This window comes from Colobus angolensis, unplaced genomic scaffold (genome assembly GCF_000951035.1).
Source record: "Colobus angolensis palliatus isolate OR3802 unplaced genomic scaffold, Cang.pa_1.0 Scaffold34, whole genome shotgun sequence".
Classification (NCBI taxonomy): domain Eukaryota; kingdom Metazoa; phylum Chordata; class Mammalia; order Primates; family Cercopithecidae; genus Colobus; species Colobus angolensis.
In genome coordinates, this window is record NW_012116710.1 from 3,601,566 (window position 1) to 3,625,105 (window position 23,540).

General features: G+C 46.9%; 2 protein-coding genes across 5 annotated transcripts in view; one reads left to right on the top strand and one right to left on the bottom strand.

Moving 5' to 3' along the window:
* Window positions 1-10,098, top strand: part of MKRN2 (makorin ring finger protein 2) — a 29,369-nt gene extending 19,271 nt beyond the window's left edge. For 2 of the 3 annotated variants that reach the window (XM_011952334.1, XM_011952337.1), the window contains 4 exons: window positions 700-914; window positions 2,559-2,669; window positions 8,228-8,372; window positions 8,541-10,098. In XM_011952334.1, coding sequence (XP_011807724.1) covers window positions 700-914; window positions 2,559-2,669; window positions 8,228-8,372; window positions 8,541-8,678 — 609 coding nt within the window. In that variant the 3' untranslated portion in view covers window positions 8,679-10,098. The remainder of the gene's footprint in view (window positions 1-699; window positions 915-2,558; window positions 2,670-8,227; window positions 8,373-8,540) is intronic. The other variant, XM_011952335.1, reaches the window with a different exon arrangement.
* The window catches only part of RAF1 (Raf-1 proto-oncogene, serine/threonine kinase), a 90,920-nt gene continuing 77,382 nt past the window's right edge, over window positions 10,003-23,540 (bottom strand). For both annotated transcript variants that reach the window (XM_011952333.1, XM_011952332.1), the window contains 7 exons: window positions 18,346-18,430; window positions 17,440-17,616; window positions 13,963-14,009; window positions 12,071-12,189; window positions 11,504-11,635; window positions 11,230-11,364; window positions 10,003-11,039 (listed from right to left, as the gene is read on the bottom strand). In XM_011952333.1, the coding sequence (XP_011807723.1) occupies window positions 10,896-11,039; window positions 11,230-11,364; window positions 11,504-11,635; window positions 12,071-12,189; window positions 13,963-14,009; window positions 17,440-17,616; window positions 18,346-18,430 (839 nt within the window). In that variant the 3' untranslated portion in view covers window positions 10,003-10,895. The remainder of the gene's footprint in view (window positions 11,040-11,229; window positions 11,365-11,503; window positions 11,636-12,070; window positions 12,190-13,962; window positions 14,010-17,439; window positions 17,617-18,345; window positions 18,431-23,540) is intronic.

The following is a 23,540-nucleotide window of genomic DNA, read 5'->3' on the forward strand; positions in this document are numbered from 1 at the left end:
GACTCCATGTGGCAATGGACAAGGAGACATTCTCCATTGTCTTCCAGGGAAGCAGAGGGTTAGAGCTGTCTTTATGCAAGTATATGAGGTCTCTGCGGTGAATGTTGGCTTGTCTCAGATCTGGACACACCGAGCTCACAAGGGCCGGGCGTAGGTCTTCTCACTCTTTGCACTTCCTCAAATGCCAGCACATAGAAGGAATTCAGGGCATGCCTAATGAATGAATAAATTCATTGAATCGTTTTCTTGGGGAGAGTTGGTGCTGCTTACATATGACTAGGTTGCTAGCCTCAAGGCTTGTGGTAAGGACGAGTCAGCACCTCTGATGTAGACATGGCTCAGAGTCGGGGGAAACAGTGCCCAGAGGAGCTGGGGGACTAGGGTCGCAGTCCCTATGGACTCTGACTCCACTGCAGTTTAACCTTTTTGGATCTCCGTGTTCTCAGCTCTAAATGAGTGGTGACCACGTCACCTCCTAGGAAAGCAAAGGGCTGGACCAGTGATGGTTTGAAGTCCTTTGTGTGGTCTGAGGGAGATGTCAGTGTCCTGACTTGGGGGAGGCTGGGCCTTGCTCACAGCAGTCGCTGTCAGTGTTCCTTCCTGATCTCAGCAATGGCGGTGTGGCTGCAGCTACTCCTAGGGCTCCTGCCACTCCTCAGTGGCCAACAACCAAAGCCTTCCTTCCTGTCTGTGCTTCAGATCTGCATGTTGACATTCGAACACGAGATGGAAAAGGCCTTTGCCTTCCAGGCAAGCCAGGACAAAGTGTGTAGCATCTGCATGGAAGTGATCCTGGAGAAAGCCTCTGCTTCCGAGAGGAGATTTGGGATTCTCTCCAACTGCAATCACACGTACTGCTTGTCCTGCATCCGGCAGTGGCGGTGTGCCAAACAGTTTGAAAACCCAATCATTAAGTAAGTACAGCCAGGGGTCTTACCTGTAGGAACTAGGAGAATGTTTGATTTGAGACTTTATTCCATCCACTTTTAAGCCCCCTGTTACCCTCCAGGGGTGTCTTAGTGCAGAGTGACTGGTGAGTTCTGGCCCCTGGCTGCATGAACTTCAGCAAGTCATTTACTCTTCCTGAGCCCAAGTACCTGTTCCTATAAAAGATGGGCAACAATTCCTACCAAGCGTTCTGGGTTTTGGGGAGGAACTCAGCAAAGATGATCTGTGTAAAAAGCTGTTCCATGGCAGTGGCCTGTTTTCATCTCCTAGCCTTGTGTTTGCAATCCAGTACTACCTGCCTTTAGCCCAGTTGCCTGTGAATCGTTTTGAGCTTCGTTTTTTTCCCCCACCAAAAACGAAAATAGGGTTATTTGAGGATGAAGTGGAATAATGCATGTAAAACATTCTGCATGATGCCTGGCACATGGGATGTGCTCAATGTGGCAAACAGGAGTCTCAAATTCTCCAGCAGGACAGGGGAAAAGCTGGCGTGTGGAGAGGTTACTGCACGCATTCTACTGTTCAGAACTCTTCACATCTGTCTGCTCATCCCATTCCCACAAAGACCCTCCTCAGTTACAGATTAGAAAACAGGCCTGGGGTGGGGGGGTCAAGTAACTTGTCTAAAATCGTGTGGTAAAACAACTGCATTATTGAGATAAAAGCACACAATTTAGTTCACCACTCATCTGCTGTCTCTACAGAGTTGCCTATTCTGGACACTGCTTACTAATGGAGTCATAGAATTCACAAAAGCGGCCTTTTGTGCCTGGCCTCTTTCACTGAGCATAGTGTTGTCAGAGTTCATCCTGACTGTAGCATGTGCCAGAGACCCCTTCTCCTGGTGGAATACGTCCCATTGTATGGACACAGCACATTTCCCTAATCCATTCCTCAGCTGGTGGACATCTGAGCTGTTTTCACTTTGTAACTATTATGAATAATGCTGCTGTCAACATTTGTGAACACAGTTTTGGGTGGACCTGTGTTTTCATTTCTCTTGGGTATACACCTAGGCGTGGAATTGCTAGGTTTTATAGTAATAATAACACTACATTAAACTGTTGGAGAATCTGCCAGACTCTGTTCAGATTTTGCATTCTCTGCACCATTTTACGTTCTCACCAGCCATGTATGAGGGTTCTTATTTAATCTGTCTTTTTTGTTGAGGAAACCCTAGATATAGATACAGATATAGATATAGATATGTATTGTTTTTGCTTTAAGTTCTGGGATACATGTGCAGAATGTGTAGCTTTGTTACATGGGTATCCATGTGCCAAGGTGGTTTTCTGCACCTCTCAACCTGTCACCTAGGTTTTCAGCCCCACATGCATTAGCTATTTGTGCTGATGCTCTCCCTCCCCTTGCCCCTGCACCGACAGGCCCCGGTGTGTGATGTTCCCCCACATGTGTCCATGTGTTCTCATTGGGAAACCCTGTTTTTTAAATAGTAAATAAGGTTCTTGGATGATTATGATTTCATCTTCTGGAATTTCCGGTGAAGGAAGTGCCTGTAGTGGTCAGGCAGTTGAGCAAGAGGTTTAGCAGAGAGTGTGCCCAGGCTTCGTAACATGACTTCTCCCTTAGTAATCTAATTCTTATTTCAGGTCTTGTCCAGAATGCCGTGTGATATCAGAGTTTGTAATTCCAAGTGTGTATTGGGTGGAAGATCAGAATAAAAAGAACGAGTTGATTGAAGCTTTCAAACAGGGGATGGGGTAAGTGCTTTGAGTTTCGACGTGCCCTTGCTGCCTGCCTGGCTGTCCTGTCAGCCTGTGTCCTTGTTCTCCCTCCCAGGAGTGTGGTCTTAGGGGCCTCTTCCTCTTTTCCTTCTCTCGGGCACCATGCTGGGCTCTGGGATGTAGCAATGAGCAAGGACATGGTGATGTGGACCTGTTTAGTTTTGGTGTTTTTTTGTTTTTGTTTTTTTTTCGGTGAGATAGGGTCTCACCTTGTTGCCCAAGCTGGAGTGCAGTGGTGCACTCTCAGCTCACTGTAGCCTCAGCCTCCTGGGCTCAAGCAGGAGCCTCTTGAGTAGCTGGGACCGCCAGTACTGTGCGCCACCATGCCCAGCTAATTTTTTTTCTTTCTTTTTTTTTTTTTGTAGAGACAAGGTTTCGCCATGTAGCCCAGGCTGGTCTTGAACTCCTAGACTCAAGTGATCCTCCTGCCTCAGCCTCCCAAAGTGCTGGGATTACAGGCATGAGCCACCGTGCCCGGCCTCAAGTTTTCCTCTTTATCCTGGTTGTCAGCATGTTGACATTTTGCTGAGGAGTGGTTTTTCTCTATGTTTGTGTCACTCCCCAAGATTAGGGAAATTTTAGCTGTTGTTTCATTAACTTTTTTTCTATCTTGTTTTCTCTTTTCCTGCTGGGACTCTACTTCCATTTATGGTAGATTTTTTTATATTGTCCATAGATCTCTGGGGATGTTCATTCTTTTCTTTCTTTTTTTTTTTTTTTTTTTTTTTTGAGACGGAGTCTCGCTCTGTCGCCCGGGCTGGAGGGCAGTGGCCAGATCTCAGCTCACTGCAAGCTCCGCCTCCCGGGTTTACGCCATTCTCCTGCCTCAGCCTCCGGAGTAGCTGGGACTACAGGCGCCCGCCACCTCGCCCGGCTAGTTTTTTGTATTTTTTAGTAGAGACGAGGTTTCACCGTGTTAGCCAGGATGGTCTCGATCTCCTGACCTCGTGATCCGCCCGTCTCGGCCTCCCAAAGTGCTGGGATTACAGGCATGAGCCACCGCGCCTGGCCGGGATGTTCATTCTTTTTCAACCTTTGTTTTCTTTTCATCTCTTTGAGCATAGTTGTAGTTGGTCGGGCGCGGTGGCTCAAGCCTGTAATCCCAGCACTTTGGGAGGCCGAGACGGGTGGATCACGAGGTCAGGAGATCGAGACCATCCTGGCTAACACGGTGAAACCCCGTCTCTACTAAAAAATACAAAAAACTAGCCGGGCGAGGTGGCGGGCGCCTGTAGTCCCAGCTACTCCGGAGGCTGAGGCAGGAGAATGGCGTAAACCCGGGAGGCGGAGCTTGCAGTGAGCTGAGATCTGGCCACTGCCCTCCAGCCCGGGCGACAGAGCGAGACTCCGTCTCAAAAAAAAAAAAAAAAAAAAAAAAGTAGCTACTTTGAAATCTTTGTCTTCTTGAAGTTGACCTCTGTTGTAAGAATGGATCACATTTTCCTGATTCTTCATATATCTAGTAATTTTAGATTTTATCCTTGACATTGTAAATATTACATTGTAGAGAGACTTAGGATTCTGTTACAGTTTATCTGTAAAGTGTTGATTTTTTTTTTTTGAGACGGAGTTTCACTCTTCTTGCCCAAGCTGGAGTGCAGTGGTGTAATCTCGGCTTACTGCATCCTCTGCCTCCCAGGTTCAAGCGATTCTGCTGCCTCAGCCTCCTGAATAGCAGGGATTATAGACATGCGCCACTGCGCCTGGCTAATTTTTTGTACTTTTAGTAGAAATGGGGTTTCACTATGTTAGCCTGGCTGGTCTTGAACTCCTGACCTCAGGTGATCTGCCCACCTCGGCCTCCCAAAGTGCTGGGATTATAGGCGTGAGCCACTGCGCCTGGCCAAGTGTTGATGTTTTTAACAGGTAGGTAAATTGTTTGAACTCAAATCCAGGTAGCAGTTCAGGTCTCAGTTCTGGTTTTGCATTCGTGGTTGAGTTTGTCGCATTCCTGTGTGGTTCAGGAGTTAGTCAGATTTGGGCAGAGTTTATACACAGCCTTTGAGCACTCTTTCACAGGCCCCTTACTTTGTGGGATTGTTTCCTCACTTTCCAATGGCTGTGATTACCTTGAACTCTTGTCTTTTAGTTCTTCAGGCCAGAAAGATTGGATTTCCCCTTGGAGTTTTAGTCACCCCAAGTGGTTGTGATTTTGGCCTGCTCCAGGATAATTTTTTTTGGAGACGGAGTCTTGCTCTGTAGCCCAGGCTGGAGTGCATGGCTCTCAGCTCACTGACACCTCCGCCTTCTGGGTTCTAGCACTTCTGCCTCAGCCTCCTGAGAAGGTGAGACTACAGGCACATGCTGCCACACCTGGCTAATTTTTGTATTTTAGTAGAGACAGGGTTTCACCATGTTGCCCAGGCTGGTCTTGAACTCTGGAGCTCAGGCAGTCCGCCTGCCTCGGCCTCCCAAAGTGCTGGGATTACAGAAGTGAGCCACAAAAGCTACCTTTTTAAAGGTAACTTAGCGTTTGCCATTGCTATTCTTTGCGTTTACTCCTCCAAAGAATCTAACTGCATTTGTTCATTCTCCAGTGCCTTCAGGTCTTTTTGAAATATTTGTATTAAGACTTATCTGCAGGAGGGTTGGGTATGGTAGAAGTTTACTTGTCATACTAAAAGTGAAACTATACGTTACCTTTTTTATGGTTCCTTTATGTTGCATATCAGTTTACTAAAGCTTGATTTTTTTTTTTTTTTTTACCATTTTTTCTTCATACACTCTTCATGTGTGTCCACAAGAGGGCAGGCGTGGCAAGCAGAGGGGTCCCAGCCTGTAGAAGGGGGCTCTGCTGAAAAGCAGTCTGGAAATTGTTATTGCTATTTGGATCTTTCCTTGTTTGCTTTCCCTTGATGACTGTGTGTTTTGCAGTCCACAGACATTTACTGAGTACTCACTGTGGGTCAGGCACCTTCCAGCTAAGCACCACTGGGGGATGTAGAGATTAGTAAGACAATATCTCTTTTTTTGAGTCTCGCCCTGTCACCCAGGCTGGAGTACAATGGCGTGATCTCAGCTCACTGCAACCTCCGCCTCCAGGGTTCAAGTGATTCTTCTGCCCCAGCCTCCTGAGTAGCTGGGATTACAGGTGTGTGCCACCACACCCAGCTAATTTTTGTATTTTTTTAGTAGGGATGGGGTTTCACCATGTTGCCCAGGCTGGTCTTGAACTCCTGACCTCAGATGATCCACCCACCTCAGCCTCCCAAAGTGCTAGGATTACAGGTGTGAGCCACCGCACCCAGCCAAGTAAGACAACTTCATGGGAAACTGCAAAAGGGCAATTATGATACAGGTTTGCTAGTGACCAGTTCTTCATGAGGGACCATATGTCACAACAGAGAAGGCACTTGGGTCCACCAGGGGCTGTCAGGGGAAGCAGCGTGGGAACCTGAACAGTGAAGCAGGTGCAGGGGAAGTGATGAAAGGACATGGGCACAGAAGGGTGACGGTTTTGTATCTGGGGGACACTGGGAATGGCTCCTGGCATTGAAGCAGGTGTGTAGAAGGATGTGGTGGGACCTACACACAGACTGGAATCTAAGCAACACTTGAATCCCAGTGTGACCGTGGTCTTTAAGAACAGGTTGGGGCCAGGTGCAGTGGCTCATGCCTGTAATACAGGCACTTTGGGAGGCTGAGGAGGGCAGGGGTTTGAGACCAGCCAGGGGAGACATAGGGAGACCTCATCTCTTTAAAGAAAAAAAAAGGTTGGGAAGCTCCTCTGTGGTACTCTCAACAAGGTGTAAACTGGTGGAGTGGGAGGGAGGCCAGTGAGGAAGTGGCCCTGGTAGGCAGGCCCCAGAGGCTTCCACAGTGTGGGAACCCAAAGGAAGGGGAGATTGGGAAGTGATTTGTAAACAGAATGAACACAGTTGGGTGTGAGAGCCGAGAACACAGAGTGAGTCAGTGAACTGGAGGCTTTTAGCCTTGGTGACCAGATAAGCCTGGGGGAGGAAAAAGAGTAATATTCTTGCGAGAGTAGGGAACCAGCACATAACGTGTTTGACCTGATGGAGTTCATAGCCAGTGTGCTAGGATGCCCTGGAGTTGTCCAGCAGGCTCTGGTGAGAGCAAACTGCTTGCGGTCATTTGAAGTCTGCTCAGAACCCCAGGCAAGTAGGAGCCTGGAGGATGTGCCGTCCACACACCTGCTCTGCAGCCACCTGTGCTCAAATCAGATCAGCTGGCAAGGGAGCTTCCCGCCTCCCCCAGACGGAGCCTCACTCTGTCGCCCAGGCTGGAGTGCAGTGGCACAATCTTGGCTCACTGCAGCCTCCACCTCTTGGGTTCAAGCGATTCTCCTGCCTCAGCCTCCTGAGTATCTGGGATTACAGGTGCCCGCCACCACGCCCAGCTAATTTTTGTATTTTTTAGTAGAGATGGGGTTTCGCCGTGTTGGCCAGGCTGGTCTTGAACTCCTGACCTCAAGTGATCCACCCACCTTGGCCTCCCAAAGTGCTGAAATTACAGGTGTGAGCCACCACACCTGGCCAGGGAGCTTTTCTTTATGTTGTCTGAAGCCGTCCTCAGAGAACTTCACCACTGGCCTGTGGCCATCCCATCTGACAAGACGGAAAACCACTGGATTCAGGAGCCCCCTTTCCCCATTCTTGTCTCCCGCTGTCACACACCCCAGCTGCCCCTGGCAGCAACATGCCCTTTCTGTTGTTTGGCTTTATTTCTGTGACTTTCCCCTTCCTCTGTTCTCCGAGATGGCCCTCTGGATTCTTGGGTATCTTTTTTTCACTTCAGTTTGGGGTCCTTTATGATTGGATAAACCAGAGTTCATTTGAGCAAAATGGGAATTCATTTGATTGAGTTTCCTCGGGCAGGGTTCTTAATGTGGAGGTCTGTGGGGAAAATGGTAGAATTAAGAGAGAGGGAAAACATTTTGAACTGTTTGGTAACTGTAGGCTCTAGACCTATGTGTTTTATGCATTGAAAAACACTATTCAGAGAAGGGGTCCAAAGCACATAAGGCGTGAAGAAGCCCTGGTGCCGAGGGTGAAGACAGGAAAACTGGAAGAACTATGGCTTTAGGCAGTTGCTAAAACCCTCTGCTTTCCCTGTAGTCACTCTGACAGCACTGCAGCCAGGAGGAAGGGGAGACTTGGCTTGGTGGAGTACCTAGGGAACTTTGAGCAGAGACAAGTGGCCCAGCTTCAGACCTTAGTGCCCAGAGGAGTGACCAGGCCTGGCTTAGGTCTATGGTGACCCAGGAGGTGCTCTGGAGCTGCCGGAGGGCCTTTGCAGCACTGCAGTCTCCACACAGCGAGTCCCCAGGCAGGTTCATATCCTTTGCAAGGCTACAGGTAAGTAGGGATACTTCCTATTCTGCTTGGAAATCAGAATCCCAGCTGTGTGGGACCTGAGACAAATCACTCAACCTCTCCCAGCCTAAGCTGCCCCATCTAGAATGTGAGGCTGACCTGCCTCTGGCGTAAGGGTAAGGATAGAGGAAGGCAGTGGCCCAATCTGAACCCCACATTTTCCCACCAGCCGCTTGACTTTTTCTTTCTGCTTTTCAGGAAAAAAGCCTGTAAATACTTTGAGCAAGGCAAGGGGACCTGCCCATTTGGAAGCAAATGTCTTTATCGCCATGCTTACCCTGATGGGCGGCTAGCAGAGCCTGAAAAACCTCGGAAGCAGCTCAGTTCTCAAGGCACTGTGAGGGTAAGGACTTTAGCCATCTCTAGTTGGGGACACTTAGCAGCTGTGGGCATTTCCAGGTAGAGAAATGTTCCTGGCAGAGAAATGGGGTAGGCAAAAGAAAGATCAAGCAACATAGCCTTCCTGTTGCTCTTGGCAATAACCAGGCATGTCCACTGGCTGTTCTTGCAGTTCTTTAATTCAGTGCGGCTCTGGGATTTCATCGAGAACCGAGAAAGCCGGCATGTCCCCAACAATGAAGATGTCGACATGACAGAGCTCGGGGACCTCTTCATGCACCTTTCTGGAGTGGAGTCATCAGAACCCTAAAGAGTAGATGGTTGCCCTGCATCTTGGGCTCCATCGGCCAAAACTTTCCCAAGCCAGGGTGTGCAGAGCTTCCCTGTACTGCAGCCAAGGTGGTGTGTGGCTTGGATTTCAGTGGAGTTGGGCTTAGCCTTAGTCTCATTCACTCTCCATTATTACAGCCATGGGGAAGAGTGAAGGATATAAAGTAACCTAATAAGTGTATGGAATTGCTGTTTTTATAGCTGATAGAGTTACACCTCAAGCCCCTCAGGGGTAACAACCACCCAGACTGTTTGTTTGGATTGACTGCTTTAAAAAACAAACTTGGCTCTTATCTTTGGTCTTTTCTTCCCCAGAAATAGTAAAATTGCAGCTGCCCCTAATGCAGCATATTTTTCTTACCAAAGGATTCTTCAACCCTATAAAAGGATTCCTCTATAGTGTATTTCTCTAGTGTATTTAGTGTGTGGTCAAAATTTTGATTTATACAGCTTTCAAGAATACATAATGCAAAGTGAGTGCAGCATAGCTGTTAACATACAACTTTTTTCTAGAGCTTTAAGGGTGGTCATTTTTTTTGAGTTCTCGCAAGTGTCCCAAATCAGGGTAGCAATCTTGTTGCCACATGTGCAGCAAACAAAGTGGAAGTATACATCTTTTTCTCCCTTAGGGAGGCTCTTGAAGGAACAGGAGGTACAGTACTGGGTAGCAGTCTGGCCCTCCTGTCTGGTTGGTGCTGGGGCCTCCAGTCAGGGCCCTCCAGGGGAACCAAACCTCTGCTCTCACCTGTGGGTTCATGCCCATCAGGGTAATTGTATTGAGAACTCAAAATATACGTGCACTTACATAATGTGTGGTTCGTACTCAAGCGATCTATTATCTGCAAAGCCTGGCTTTGATTTGAAATTTTGTAAAAATGTCATGGCACCCAAGGTTTCTGATTCTGACCCAGCAGTGGTCCTGAAGAGAGCTGATGGCAAGTCTTGTAGTCATTTTGATTTTAATTGAAGGGTGAGCACAACCTTGTGAACTAGCACTGGCTTGTTCCAAGCTGGAATCATCTATTTTTGTTTTTGTTTTTTAAAAGCTGTAGCTACCAAATATTTTATAGAATGCATTACTTAACCTATTAGCTGAGTTTAGAATACTTTCTGCTTAATTTTTATACTTAACTCTTCAGTAGAGGGTTACAAAGAATACAAAGGTTAAATTACAAATTCATTCCCAGCCGAGGCTCCGGGCACATTTCCTGTTCTTGAATTCAGCTCCTGAAGACGGTGAACAAATGGGATGTTCAGATTGTGAGCTCAGAATTACTTTAAAAGGAGGTAACAGCCATTACACCTAAATTTAATTTATTTTATTAAAATAACATAAAATTGAGGGACCATCAGATAACTGTATTTTGTCAGGTGCAATAAAAACAAAATTAAAACCCAAATCATCAAGAAAACCTGTATTCCTGGCTTCCTTGTATACACATGATGTGACTAGAGAAACAAGGCTGTTAGAGAAACAAGGCTGGCCCTGCAGCCCCGCCCCATAGGGGCAGCTCCTGGAAGACAAAATTCAGCATGATGGAAGACTGCTCCCTGAGAGGGCCAAGATGGAGACTGGCTGAGTGCCTTGCCTGGAAGACCATCCCAATGCACTGGACACCTTAGAAGCTGTGAAAGGAGGATGTGTCCCCTAAGAAAAGTTCCATAGTACCAAAGCAGGCTCCTTCGGGCGGCCGGTCTCGGCAGTCCTGGGCTGTTTTGGTGCCTTATGTGCAAAACGTCTGGCGCTGCACCACCCTCTGAAGAAAGTCTCGCCTGTGACATGCATTCCTCCAGAAGCCGATTTCCAAAATCCCATGTGTCTCCACATCAGGGCTGGACTGCCTGCTGCTACCTTACTTCCTCAAAATACTCATGGAGCCAACAGCTGGGCTGGGCCCCTGCTTTTTGTACTACCAACAACATCCACTTGCGCATCTAGAGAAGGCTGGGCCTTGAGCATGGGGGATGTGGAGAGGGAGCAGGACGCACCAGCACTGCAAATGGCTTCCTTCTCCCAGGGCCCACAGGAATAGAAAAGAAGGCAACATGAAGTTAAGGCCCTGTGAGCAGTCTAGAAGGTCCTTAGCAGCAGCTTCTCTGAAAATATGTGTTCTGCCTCTGGAGAAAGGGAGCAGAAAAGTGGTGCCTGCTGGCTTCTCTTTCTCCCCTGGCAGCCTGAGGGCAGGTGCAAAGTCAACTAGAAGACAGGCAGCCTAGGGGACGTGGTCAGCGTGCAAGCATTGATATCCTCAGTGTGGGCTGCCCGATGCAAGGATGGCTCGGAAGCGCTCCGGTTGATCTTCGGTAGAGAGTGTTGGAGCAGCTCAATGGAAGACAGGATCTGAAACAAAGCCCCAGAATGCTCTCATTAGCTGTGTCTCAAAGACACAGGCTGTACCCTGCCCCCAACCATCCTGTAGAGGACCTGGGTCCCCTCCCTATAAAACAAAACAAAATACTCCCACCTTACATTGCCATCTTTAAGAACCAATCCATGCTTTAATCACCATTCTAGCAGCCCTGAGCCTTACCTGGGGAAAAAGAGGCCTCTCTTCCTTTACTTTCTTCACACAGTCAGCTACCAGCCTCTTCATTGCTTTGGGGCAGTTCTTATATAGCTTACTAAGATCTGGGGAGGCATACCCTCGGCCCACCATGAAGATGATCTAAGGGAAAGAAAACAGCTGAGCGAATGGGGGATAAATGAACTACAGAAAAATCAAGTCCTAACCCTCTAGCTGCCCAGGCTGGGAGAGGCCCAAGGGCTCCCACGCGTTAGGACCTTTAGCACCAGCACAGACTCACCTGATCTCGGTTGTTGATGTGAGAGTAAGGAAGTTCCCCCGTCATCAGCTCATATAATACGATGCCATAGGAGTAGACATCCGACTGGAAACTGAATGGGTTGTTATCCTGCATTCGGATCACCTCTGGGGCCTACATGTATCACCATATGACAAAAGTGCATTTATCACCATATGACAGACCTCACAGACATGTAGGGCCCAGGCTGTCCCTTTCATTAGTTATGAATGAGTCCATTCTTCAGTCCCCACATAGTTTTTCCCCCAAAGGACTCCAACTCAGGCACTGGGTAAAACAGCTCAGGAATCCTTGTCTTTAAAGGACCAAGACCCAGCACTTCTATCACCCAGCTTATTAACTCCTCTCCACACTAAGCTTCACAGTGGTTCTGATCAACAGCTTCCTCAAGAAAATCTACAATTGCCCTGAGGCTGAGGCTGGCTGTCACTAGGGGTCATGTGGATTTCGGGGAAATGTACAGAAACATTTTAAAAGTTTGCACATAAATCCCCAGGGCATTCCCTTTGCCCTGTACCAGAGACTGCTGGTGGGAGCCCAGATTCTCACCATCCACAGGACAGAGCCAGTAGGTTGTTCAACCTGCTGAGAACCACTCCAGCGTGACTTTACTGTTGCCAAACCAAAATCTCCAATTTTCACTGTTAGGCCTTCATGGAGAAATATATCTCAATGCTTGTTAAGGACTCTGGTTTCAAAAGAATGGTCAAGTTAATTTTGAAAACATCCCAAAGTTCTTTATAACATGGTAATCTCTCCACCTTCCTTCTGTCACAGCCTCTGCACTGAATTTCCTAAGGTTTCTGAAGTTCTTTAAAGTGCTTTTGAAATGCCCCTTCTTGCAGAAGACAGGCAGGGATTGGTCAATGTACCAGATTATTTGGCCCAAGCCAAAAGCAAGCCAGCATTTCTTCCCTGCTTCTTCCCATCTGCACATCTAGGTGCGGGTCCCTGGCCTTGTGACCTTTCCACATAATACAGGTGCTTGAAACCCTAACACAATGAGCAGAGGCCACACTCCAGTGCTCCCAAGAGGGCCAAGCATGGCCTGCTGACAGCTTACAGTCGTTTCTGCCTGTATTCCGCCCTCAAATCACCATCTGAAACTTGAGTGGTTAACAAAATAGCAAATCCCTTACTGAGTGTTCAATGTTGTCATAAGAAATTCCTCACTAGAATTGGTACCACTTGGTGACTTCAAAATGAGAACTGAAGTCAGCTTGCTTCTGGGTAAAGAAGTCATACAGTTTAAGTCTAACTTGTGAAAAAGAGAAAAAAAATAAAAAACAAAACACATACAAAGTAACTTGTGATCTGTTGGTGCCCAGGAATTCACACCTCCTTAAATCTGTGGTGTCTGCTTTCATGGTATAATGTTTGGCTGCCAAAAACCCCACCATTGAAAGGTATTCCACACCTCAGACATGTACCTAAAAACAGGCCATGTCCCATAATCCAACACAACTATCATGCCTCTCACTGCTCAAAAAGAAAAGTGTGGGTTGTAATGCCATCTTTCTTTCACAAGGAAAGGCTAGTGGAGGGTGGCAGATTCAAATTTGTTAAATTTCATGCCTTACAGCATTAAAAATATCTTTCTTCATTTACTCTTCTATAAAAACAACCCCTCTCCTCTTGTAACAGTGACTTCTGAGGAACCCACTTATGTACCTTTGAGAAAGATCATTTTATTTATTTTTTTGAGACAGTGTCTTGCTCCATCCCCAAGGCTAGAGTGCAGGGGCATGATCTCAGCTCACTGCAACCTCTGCCTCCCAAGTTCAAGCGATTCTCATGCCTCAGCCTCCTGAGTAGCTGGGATTACAAGCACGTGTCACCACACCCAGCTAATTTTTAAATTTAAGAGACAGGGTTTCGCCACATTGGCCAGGCTGGTCTCAAACTCCTAGCCTCAAGTGATCTACCTGCCTCAGCCTCCCTAAGTGCTGGGATTATAGGTGTGAGCCATCACGCCTCGTCAAGAAAGACCATTTTAAATAGTGATTTTGGAAATCTTTCAACATCTGGCTTGTAGCTACTTGCTATCCACATAACAAGTAGATACACATACACACACTGGCCACAAACTAGAAATAAACATAAGACAAAAGCCCAATCCCCCTCAGGTTAAATTTACTAATAGTGTGATAAAATTGTACCCCCATTTCAAGTTTACAGAAATCTCTCCAAATCACTTTTGCTGAGATAAACCAGAAAGGAACCTAACCTAAACATCGCTCTCATCAGCCCAGGTGAAGCATAAGCTGCTGAGGGGCAGGCCAAGCCTACTAATTTTCTGACTTTTCTGTTTTCCTGTCCTCTTCCTCTTTCCTTAAAAAGATATCCCCTGGCACCGACAGCCACTTGTGATAAAAAGGCTCTCTTCTGTTTCCCTAAATTTAGAACTGAGCAGTCAAATGAACTCAACAACCAAAGGATACTGTTGGATTTCATGTCTCTGTGGATGATGTTCTTTGCATGCAAATAGCTGTGAAGGGAAAAGAAATTATTAAAAATAAGGTTGAAGCGCATGGGTAGAAAGCAGTTTTAAACTACAGCTAAGAAGTAAAGCCACTGAAGGTCTGGCTCCAAGGAGTGTTACACACAGGGACAGACCCTGTGCTGTTCAGCCTGGTTCACATCACTGCTTACCTGAAAGTGAGGCCACAGCACAAACATGCTTACACTTTTTTTTTTTTTTTTGGAGACTGGAGTGTAGTGATGCAGTCATAGCTCACTGCAGCCTTAACCTCCTGGGCTCAAATGATCCTCCCACCTCCCAGTAGCTGGGACCACAGGCATGTGCCACCACACCACATTTTTTTTTTTTTGATAGATACAGGGTCTTGCAGTGTTGCCCAAGCTGGTCTTGACTCCTGGGCTCAAGTGATCCTCCCGCGTTAGCCTCCCAAAGTGCTTGGATTACAGGCATGGGCCCCTGCGCCTGACCATTGCTGACACTTCTTCAAGCATCAGTTTTACTCAAAAGTAATTCTGATAACCCAATGTCCATAACTGATGAATGAATAATGTGGCATATCCATACAATGACATGTTACTCAGACACAGAAAGGAATGAAGTAGTGACACATGCTACAACCTGGATTAATCTTGAAAATATTAAACTGGGTCAAAGAGCCCAGGCATACAATACCATATCTTATGTATTATACACAGTCAAGCATCACTTAACGGCAGGGATACCTTCTGAGAAATGTGTTGTTAGCCAGCTTGTTACCATGCAAACGTCATAAAGTGTACTTATACACACCAAGATGGTACAGCCTACTACACACCCTGGCTAAATGGTATAGCCTGTTGCACTTAGGCTACAAACCTCTATGGCCCTCAGTGTACTGAATACTGTAGCTGGTTGTAACATGGTATTTGTGTCTCTAAACATAGCCAAACATAGGCCAGGCGCAGTGGCTCAAGCCTGTAATCCCAGCACTTTGGGAGGCCGAGGCGGGCAGATCACGAGGTCAGGAGAACGAGATCATCCTGGCTAACACGGTGAAACCCCGTCTCTACTAAAAATACAAAAAATTGGCCCGGCATGGTGGCGGGCGCCTGTACTCCCAGCTACTCAGGAGGCTAAGGCAGTAGAATGGCATGAATCCGGGAGGCAGAGCTTGCAGTGAGCTGAGATGGCGCCCCTGCACTCCAGCCTGGGTGACAGAGCGAGACTCCGTCTCCAAAAAAAAATAGCCAAACATAGAAAAGGCACAGTAAAAATACAGTATTATAATCTTGTGGGACCACCTTCCTATATGTGGTCATTGACCAAAACATCATCATATTGTATCTTACATGATTGCATTTATATTAAACTATAAAGTAGGCAAAATCCATAGAAACAGAAAATAGCTGCAAGTGGGTGAGAGGTATTGGGTGACCGCTAATGGGTATATCATTTGGATATCTGTCCACTCCAAATCTCAAGTTGAAATGTGATCTCCAGTGTTGGAGGTGGGACCCAAGTGGCAGGTGTTTGGGTCATAGGGACGGATTCCTCACAAATGGCTGGGTGCCCTCCCTGCAGTAACGAGTGAGTTCACACACTATTAATTCACATGCTATTAGTTCACATGAAACCTGGTTATTAAAGAGTCTGGGACCTCCCTCCACGCTCTCTCTCTTGCTCCTTTCTCTCACCATGTCACATGTAGCTCCCCTTGCCTTCTGCCATGAGTAAAAGCTTCCTGAGGGCCTCAGCAGACACAGATGCTGATGTCATGCTTTTTGTACAGTCTGCAGAACCATGAGCCAAATAAACCTCTTTTCTTTATAAATTACCCACCCTTAAGTCTTCCTTTAGAGCAACCCAAACAGACTAATACAATGGGCATATATTTCTTTCCTGGATAATGAAAATGTTCTAAAATTAGATAGTGGTGATGGCTGCACAACACAATACCAGATTTTAAAAGGGGGAATTTTATGATATATGAATTATATCTCAATTTTTCTGAAAAGTCATTCCATTTCTTAAAATATACAGAAGGCAACTTCCATTATGAATTTTAAAGACAATATGAGAATTTATGTAGGACTTGCAAGCACAGTTATAGCTTAGTAGCTCCCAGATGTCTAGGGGGTACAAGGAGTTCCTACTCCTCTACCATAAGGGGCACTTCTGAGGAAAAGTTTGAGAAGCACTACCCTGGGCTAGCCAGGAAAAGTGGGAGGATCACTTGAGGCCAGTTTGAGACCAGTCTCGGCAACACAGTGAGACTTCCGACTCTACAAAATACACGAAAATTAGCTGGGCATGGTAGCATGTGCCTGCCGTCCCAGCAACCTATGAGACTGAGCCAAGAGGACTGCTGGAGCCCAGGAGTTCGAGGATGGAGTGAGCTATGATCACACCACTACACTCTAGGATAGGTGACAGAGTGAGACCCTGTCTCTCTAAGGAAAGAATTTTTTTTTTTTGAGATGGAGTCTGGCTCTGTCGCCCAGGCTGGAGTGCAATAGCATGATCTCCGCTCACTGCAACCTCCACCTCCCAGGTTGAAGCGATTCTTCTGCCTCAGCCTCTCGAGTAGCTGGGATTACAAGCTCTACTATTTTTAGTAGAGATGGAATTTCACCACATTGGCAAGGCTGGTCTCGAACTCCTGACCTCGTGATCCACCCACCTCAGCCTCCCAAAATGCTGGGATTACAGGCGTGAGCCACCGTGCCCGGCCAGGAAAAAGTTTTTAATTAAAAAAAAAAAAAAAAAAAAATTATCCCAAAAATGGCATCTGTTTAAACCCTCATGTGGGACAGCCATGCCTCAGACAGCTGAGCAGAGGGCACTGCCACAGCTATCCAAGCAGAAGGTACATGCCCCCCACTATGTTCTCAGATTTCTGATAAAGCGAGGGTAGCAGGCAGAGCCCGAATCTGAGCCCCAAGGGGGAAGCACCAAGGGGGAAGTTCAGTCCCAACAGGGGAATCTGAACTTTTTTTTTTCTTTGAGACACAGTCTCGCTCTGCAGCCCAGGCTGGAGTACAGTAGTGTGATCTTAGCTCACCGCAACCTCTGCCTTCCATGTTCAAGCGATTCTCCTGTCCCGGCCTCCTTACTAGCTGGGATTACAGGCATGTGCCACCATGCCTGGTTATTTCTTGTATTTTTAGTAAAAACAGGGTTTTGCCATGTTGGCAAGGCTGGTCTCAAACTACTGGCCTCAAGTGATCCACTGGCCTTCGCCTCCCAAAGTGCTGGGATTACAGGTGTGAGCCACTTTACCCAGTTGGAACCTGAACAACTCATTCCTGATAACCGGCCCCTCCAGCCAAGGTCACAGGCTTACGCAAAGATATCACAGAATCGCTTAATGGACTAGAAGGCTTTTCCTGATCCTGGTTCCAATTTAGGGACAAATTTGATGCCTGGGTCCCAGAGAGGCATCAGACCATCTACTCACTCCATTCCCTGAGCCGTCTGCCGGGCAATGTCAATTAGCTGGAACATCTGAAACTTGGTCTCCTGGACATGCAGGTGTTTGTAGAGGCTGCTGCCCTCGCACCACTGGGTCACAATTGCCAGGTTGTCCTTTGTCATGTACCCCATGAAAAGCAGAATGTTCACATGCCGTGTTTTGCTGGGGAGGTGAAGAGAGGAGAGGGAGGAGGAAAGTGCTCAGGGAGGTCTACTGTGCTTTCCCGTGGACACTGGGTTCTGTGCTCTTGACACCACCCCCAGTCCCAACCTGGAGGGGCTAGAAAAACAAACACATGGCATGGCTGATAACCCAGGTGGCATTCTGAGCAAACAGAGAAGCCCACCATTATTAGTTCACTAGGCCATCAGTTCAGTGCTGGCCTTGCTTACAGAGACGACATTCTCTTCCATCAATGTACACTCCATGAACCTCCCTGTGGAGGTCACAAGGACTCCTCTGTAGAAATCTCCATTATATCACTTATTCCTACAATTCTAAATAGTGACTGAAAGATTTGAAGGTTGACTGTTCTGAAGTCTAAAATAAAGCAACTCAGCTATAAAGAGGGTTCTGGGAAATAAAGGTAAAAATAGGGTCTATTTCTGCCCACCTCAAACCAAAATCCAGAGATAGAACTTGGGCTATTGAGTTTACTGTGCCCAGAGGAGGGTATTCTCCTGAGAAGGGGCTCTTCGAAAGGCCTGACAGCCACATAAACTGAAGGAAATATCCCTTGCTCTCAAGGAAGGAGCATCCAACCACAGGAACTCCACAGTGAGTCCTAACTGCCCGCCCATCCCAACCCACGGCACAGTCCACTAACTCTGCAGTCCTTGTACTCCCCACTCCAGCACTCCAGAGGGACTGGACTGCCAGCTTTGTACTCACCGCAGAACAGCCACCTCATTCCTGAAGGCCTGGAATTGCTCTGGGGTTGGGTCGACAACCTTTAGGATCTTTACTGCAACGTCTCCTGCAAAATTAGTTGGCAATCAGTTGATCTTAGTCTTTCAAATAACCTAGTTTTGAAGAAGATACAGTGAATCATTTATCCAAAGAATCACATACCTACAGAGATACAACACATCTCCAAAATTTTTTTTTTGAGACAGGGTCTCACTCTGTTGTCTAGGCTAGAGTGCAGTGGCACACAGCGGCCTTGACCTCCTAGGCTTAAGCAATCCTCCCACCTTGGCCTCCCCAAGTGCTGGGATTACAGGTCCAATTTCTACATAATTCAAATGACTCAAAAAAGTTACATAGGTTAACTGCTATCCCTACAGTTAGGCCTTCAATAGTCTTGGTTAAACTATTCATACCAATCCTGGCAAGCCCCAGACGGGAGGTCATGTGTGGTCAAAACGTTGTCCTGTGGGGATGAAATCAGTGCATGGATATGAATGGCCTGGCAAATGCAGAATGACTGGGGCTGGATGCTGGTGTAAGGAAGCAGACCATTTAGCAACTACTGAGGCTGAACTCTGAATCCACATTTCAGTGAGACCTAAGATGGTCACTAGGAAAAATTCAGAGATATATATTGAAATTAAGCTTCTCTGCCTTCAATACCGTTAAAAAGTAATCCTAATAATACTGAACGCTGGCACTGTGTGTACTTTTATCTCTTTTAATCCTCACAGCTGCCCTATGACGTAATTTATCTTCACTTCAGACAACAAACAGAGAAGTTTAGTCACTTGCCCAAGGTCATACAGTCAAAAAACAAAGAGTGCTGCAGCCAGGATCAAAACCCCAGTCTGACTCCAGTTGCTATCCTCCCTACTATACTGACAACTGACTGTCAAGCAGTGTAAAACCAGCCTCTTGATATAACTTTAGACGCATCCAGGGATCCCGTTCCACTTTCGAGTGCTATAAATTTAAAAGCTACTTTCTTTTTTTTTTTTTTTTTCCTGAGACAGAGTCTCACTCAGTTGCCCAGGCTGGAGTGCAGTGGCGCAATCTCAGCTCACTGCAAGGTCCGCCTCCCGGGTTCACACCATTCTCCTGCCTCAGCCTCCCGAGTAGCTGGGGACTACAGGCGCCCGCCACCATGCCTGGCTAATGGTTTTTTTTTTTTCTGTACTTTTAGTAGAGACGGTTTTACCGTGTTAGCCAGGATGGTCTCAATATGCTGACCTTGTGATCTGCCTGCCTCAGCCTCCCAAAGTGCTGGGATTACAGGCGTGAGTCACTGTGCCCGGCCAAAAGCCACTTTCAAAAGTGTTTCTGGAGCCTCTCTGTTGGAGCCTTCCTCTTTTTTTTTTTTGAGATGGAGTCTCGCTCTGTCACCCAGACTGGAATGCAGCGGTACAATCTCGGCTCACTGCAACCTCCACAAGTGATTCTCCTGCCTCAGCCTCCTGAGTAGCTGGAATTACAGGCGCACTCCACCATGCCCAGCTAATTTTTGTATTTTTGGGGGAGACGAGTTTTCACCATGTTGCCCAGGCTGGTCTCAAACTCCTGACCTCAAAGGATCTGCCTACGTCAGCCTCCCGGAGTGCTGGGATTACCAGCGTGAGCCACCCCACCTAGCCCTCCTCATTTCATTTTTGGGAAGAAAATTGGTAGAGAGATGGTTCTCACAATAGGTACCAAACTGTCTCCCCGTGATCTCCGGTTTTCTCATCTAAAGTTTCAATGAGTCCCTGTGTTTTAACAGCAGCCTCCAAAGTGGCTCTCATCCAGTTAACCTGCACATGTGTTTACCATGGACCATGGGCCATGGGCTGCCGGTGAAGGTGCTGTTGACTGGATGGGAGAGATCCACACTATGTTTAAAGCTACCTTCTATCTAGAAAAATGGATCTGGTATACCATATGGGACACGTGTATAACCAGCCCTGAGTAGGAGGACAACAATCTTTTGCGTAAGTGTCCATTCCGGTACAGTTGGAGCCAAGACAGGAGTGCTGGAACAGAAGGGGTTCCCCAAGATGGGGGAGTCAATCTTTTTTTTTTTCTTTTTTGGAGATGGGGCCTCACTATGTTGCCTAGGCTGGCCTCGAACTCCTGGGCTCAAGCAATCTTCCGACCTCAGCCTTCCAAGTAGCTGGGACTACAGGTGCCTAAGTAAATCTCTTTTCCAAAAGGATATAGAAAGGTTTTTTGAAAGAAATAGGATATAAACCAAGGGAAGGACTTTAGTAAATAGGAGACAATGTTTCAGACTGGGCACATCAGAAATAAAGGTGAGGTGAAGGGGATGAGAGAAACCTGAGCTGTGTTTAGTAAACTCTAGGGTAGGATCTGGACACCTGTAGGACAGAAAGAGGGAGGCCACAGAGGAATCTGCTGCAATAGCCCAGGAAAGGTACAAGCACAATGGGTGACTGTGGGGACTTAGAAAGAAGGGATGAAGACAAGAAACCCTGTGAAGGTAAACTGACCCAATGAGGCAGTCAACTGAGTGGGAGTGCTGGGAAAATGGCCAACACTATGACCCAGGCTCCAGGACCCAGAAAATGGCAGAGTCTTTAATGGGATGGGATAGGACAGGCCTAGGGGTTCAGTCACGTGGCTTGGGAGATGCTGGATGATTGCTCAGGGGGAACTGCTTCTAAGGACCTTCCTATTTCATGGGCCTCGTTTTGCAGTCCATTCCTTCTTATAGCTCTCCTCTGGGCATGCTCTAGTTGTCACTGAACCCACCCTCTGGTGTCACCTGTTCTGGCCCTAATCAGTAATACAACCTCAGAATTCAGAGCCAAAGTTCACGCAGTGACTTACTCTGACCTTGTAGTCGGCTGAACTTCCTTAGCAGTTTCCACAAGCATTATCATTAAGCCACATCTTCCCCCTCCAGTTCTACTTTTTGGAACAACGAATAGGACTTATCTCTGTTAAAAGTTGATCTTTTCTTTTTTTCTGTCATCTTAGCCAGTTGAACTCTTCTCGCTTTTCTAAATCCTCACTACTGTGCAAATACATATTACACCTCTGGTTAAGTCACTGATGGGAAGACTAAACAGGGTCAACCAAAGACAGAGCCCATGGTATTTGCAGGGATCCATCTGCCAGCCAGCTCTCATTAACATAGTTATGGTAACAGATTACTTGCAATTTCTTATGAAATCCAGAAGCAATGTTCTATACTGCAGCATTTCCCTCATTTACATATAAACAATCCAAGGACTGCCACGAAAGGGATTCATTCAATCTGCTAGGATCAATGAACAAACATTATAGGAAAATGGATTTCAACTCTAATAAAGAACTATTCCATGCCCTCCCCTTGCCCCACCCTGGCTCTTGCTCTGTCACCAAGACTGCAGTGCAACAGCACCATCATGACTCACTGCAGCCTCAAACTCCTGGGCTCAAGGGATCCTCCCACCTCAGCCTCCCAAGTAACTGGGACTACAATACAGGTGTGCACCACCACACCCAGCTAATTCTTAAAATTTTTTGTAAAGACGAGGGTCTCATGTTGCCCAGGCTGGTCTCAAACTCCTGACCTCAAGTATTCTCCCGCCTCAGCCTCCTAAACTGTTTGGCCACTGCACCCAATTATATGTGGGCCACTGCACCCAATTAAGAATTATTTTCTACTAGTAGGAACTACCTGGAGATAGAATGGGCTTTCAGACAGATCATGAGCTCTCTCATCACACTCATTTTCAAACAAAGGCTGGCCAAACCTCCTAAAAGTCTCGTACGACCCTGGATCCCATTTAACCCAAATGATACTCAGTCTTTAAAGGACCCTAAAACACCCTACCACTGGACCTCACTCCTATTAGTCTACCTCTCACTCACTCTAAATGAAGCCATAAGATCTCCTTGAGTTCTCTGAACAGGCCAGGTGAGTGGTCCACTTTGCACTTGATATTGCTGCTTCCCTAGATATATGCACCACCCTCACCCTCCATGCAAATGCCACTTTCTTGGCAGATTCCTCCCTGACCAACCTACTAAAAACTTTGAACTGGGACTGCCAGTGTATATCTGCTTTCCTCCATTTTTTGGTGAGAAAGCGTCTTGTTCTGTTGCCCAGGCTGGAGTGCAGTGGTGTGATCATGGTTCACTGCAGCCTCTATCTCGCAGGCTCAAGTGATCATCCTGCCTCAGTTTCTCGAGTACCCGGGACAACAGACACCCAGCACCACGTTCAGCTAATTGTGTTTTCTTGTAGAGACAAGGTCTCACTATGTTGTCTAGGCTGGTCTCGATCTCCTGGGCTAAAGTGATCCTCCCACTTCAACCTCTCAAAGTGCTAGGTATTAGAGGTGTGAGCCACCACACCTGGCCTAGGGAATTTTTTTTTTTTTTTTGAGATGGAGTCTCATTCTGTTGCCCAGGCTGGAGTGCAGTGGTGTGATCTTGGCTTACTGCAACCTCCACCTCCCGGGTTCAAGCAGTTCTCCTACCTCAGCCTCCTAAGTAGCTGGGATTACAGGTGCAAGCCATCACGCCCGGCTAATTTTTATATTTTTATCAGAGACAGGGTTTCACCATTTCAGTCAGGCTAGTCTTGAACTCTTGACCTCAAATGATATGCCTGCCTTGGCCTCCCAAAGTGCTGGGATTACAGGCATGAGCCACCACACCCAGGCTTGATGCCAAATTTAATGCTCAAAAGGAGGTTGTGAACTTTGGGCCTCAGAGACGCTGCTTTAAATAAATATGTTGAGTTTTAGTTTATGCATCTGAGGCCTCTGAGTTGCTTTGAGACCCTTTCTGCTTTACTTCCACAGTGGCTGGACTGAGTTAAAAAAATCTTCAATCAAAATCATGAAAACAGTTGTAATTTTTAAGATATTGAACAGATATATTGTATACAGGAACCAGAATATGGGGGAAAAAAAAGTGTTGCATGAAACAATCTAGAAATTATGTTTCCTTGACCACTCATTTTTCTTCTTCATTCATAGACCAGGGCTTGCTTTCTGAAAGCATGGCATAAAAGTCCACTGCTCTTCACTCCTCTGACTTTTGAGACTTTCTGACTTAAAAAACCTAGAGTCTTTTTTTTTTTTTTTTGAGACAGAGTCTCTCTGTCACCCAGGCTGGAGTGCAGTGGCACGATCTCGGCTCACTGTAAGCTCTGCCTCCTGGGTTCACGCCATTCTTCTGCCTCA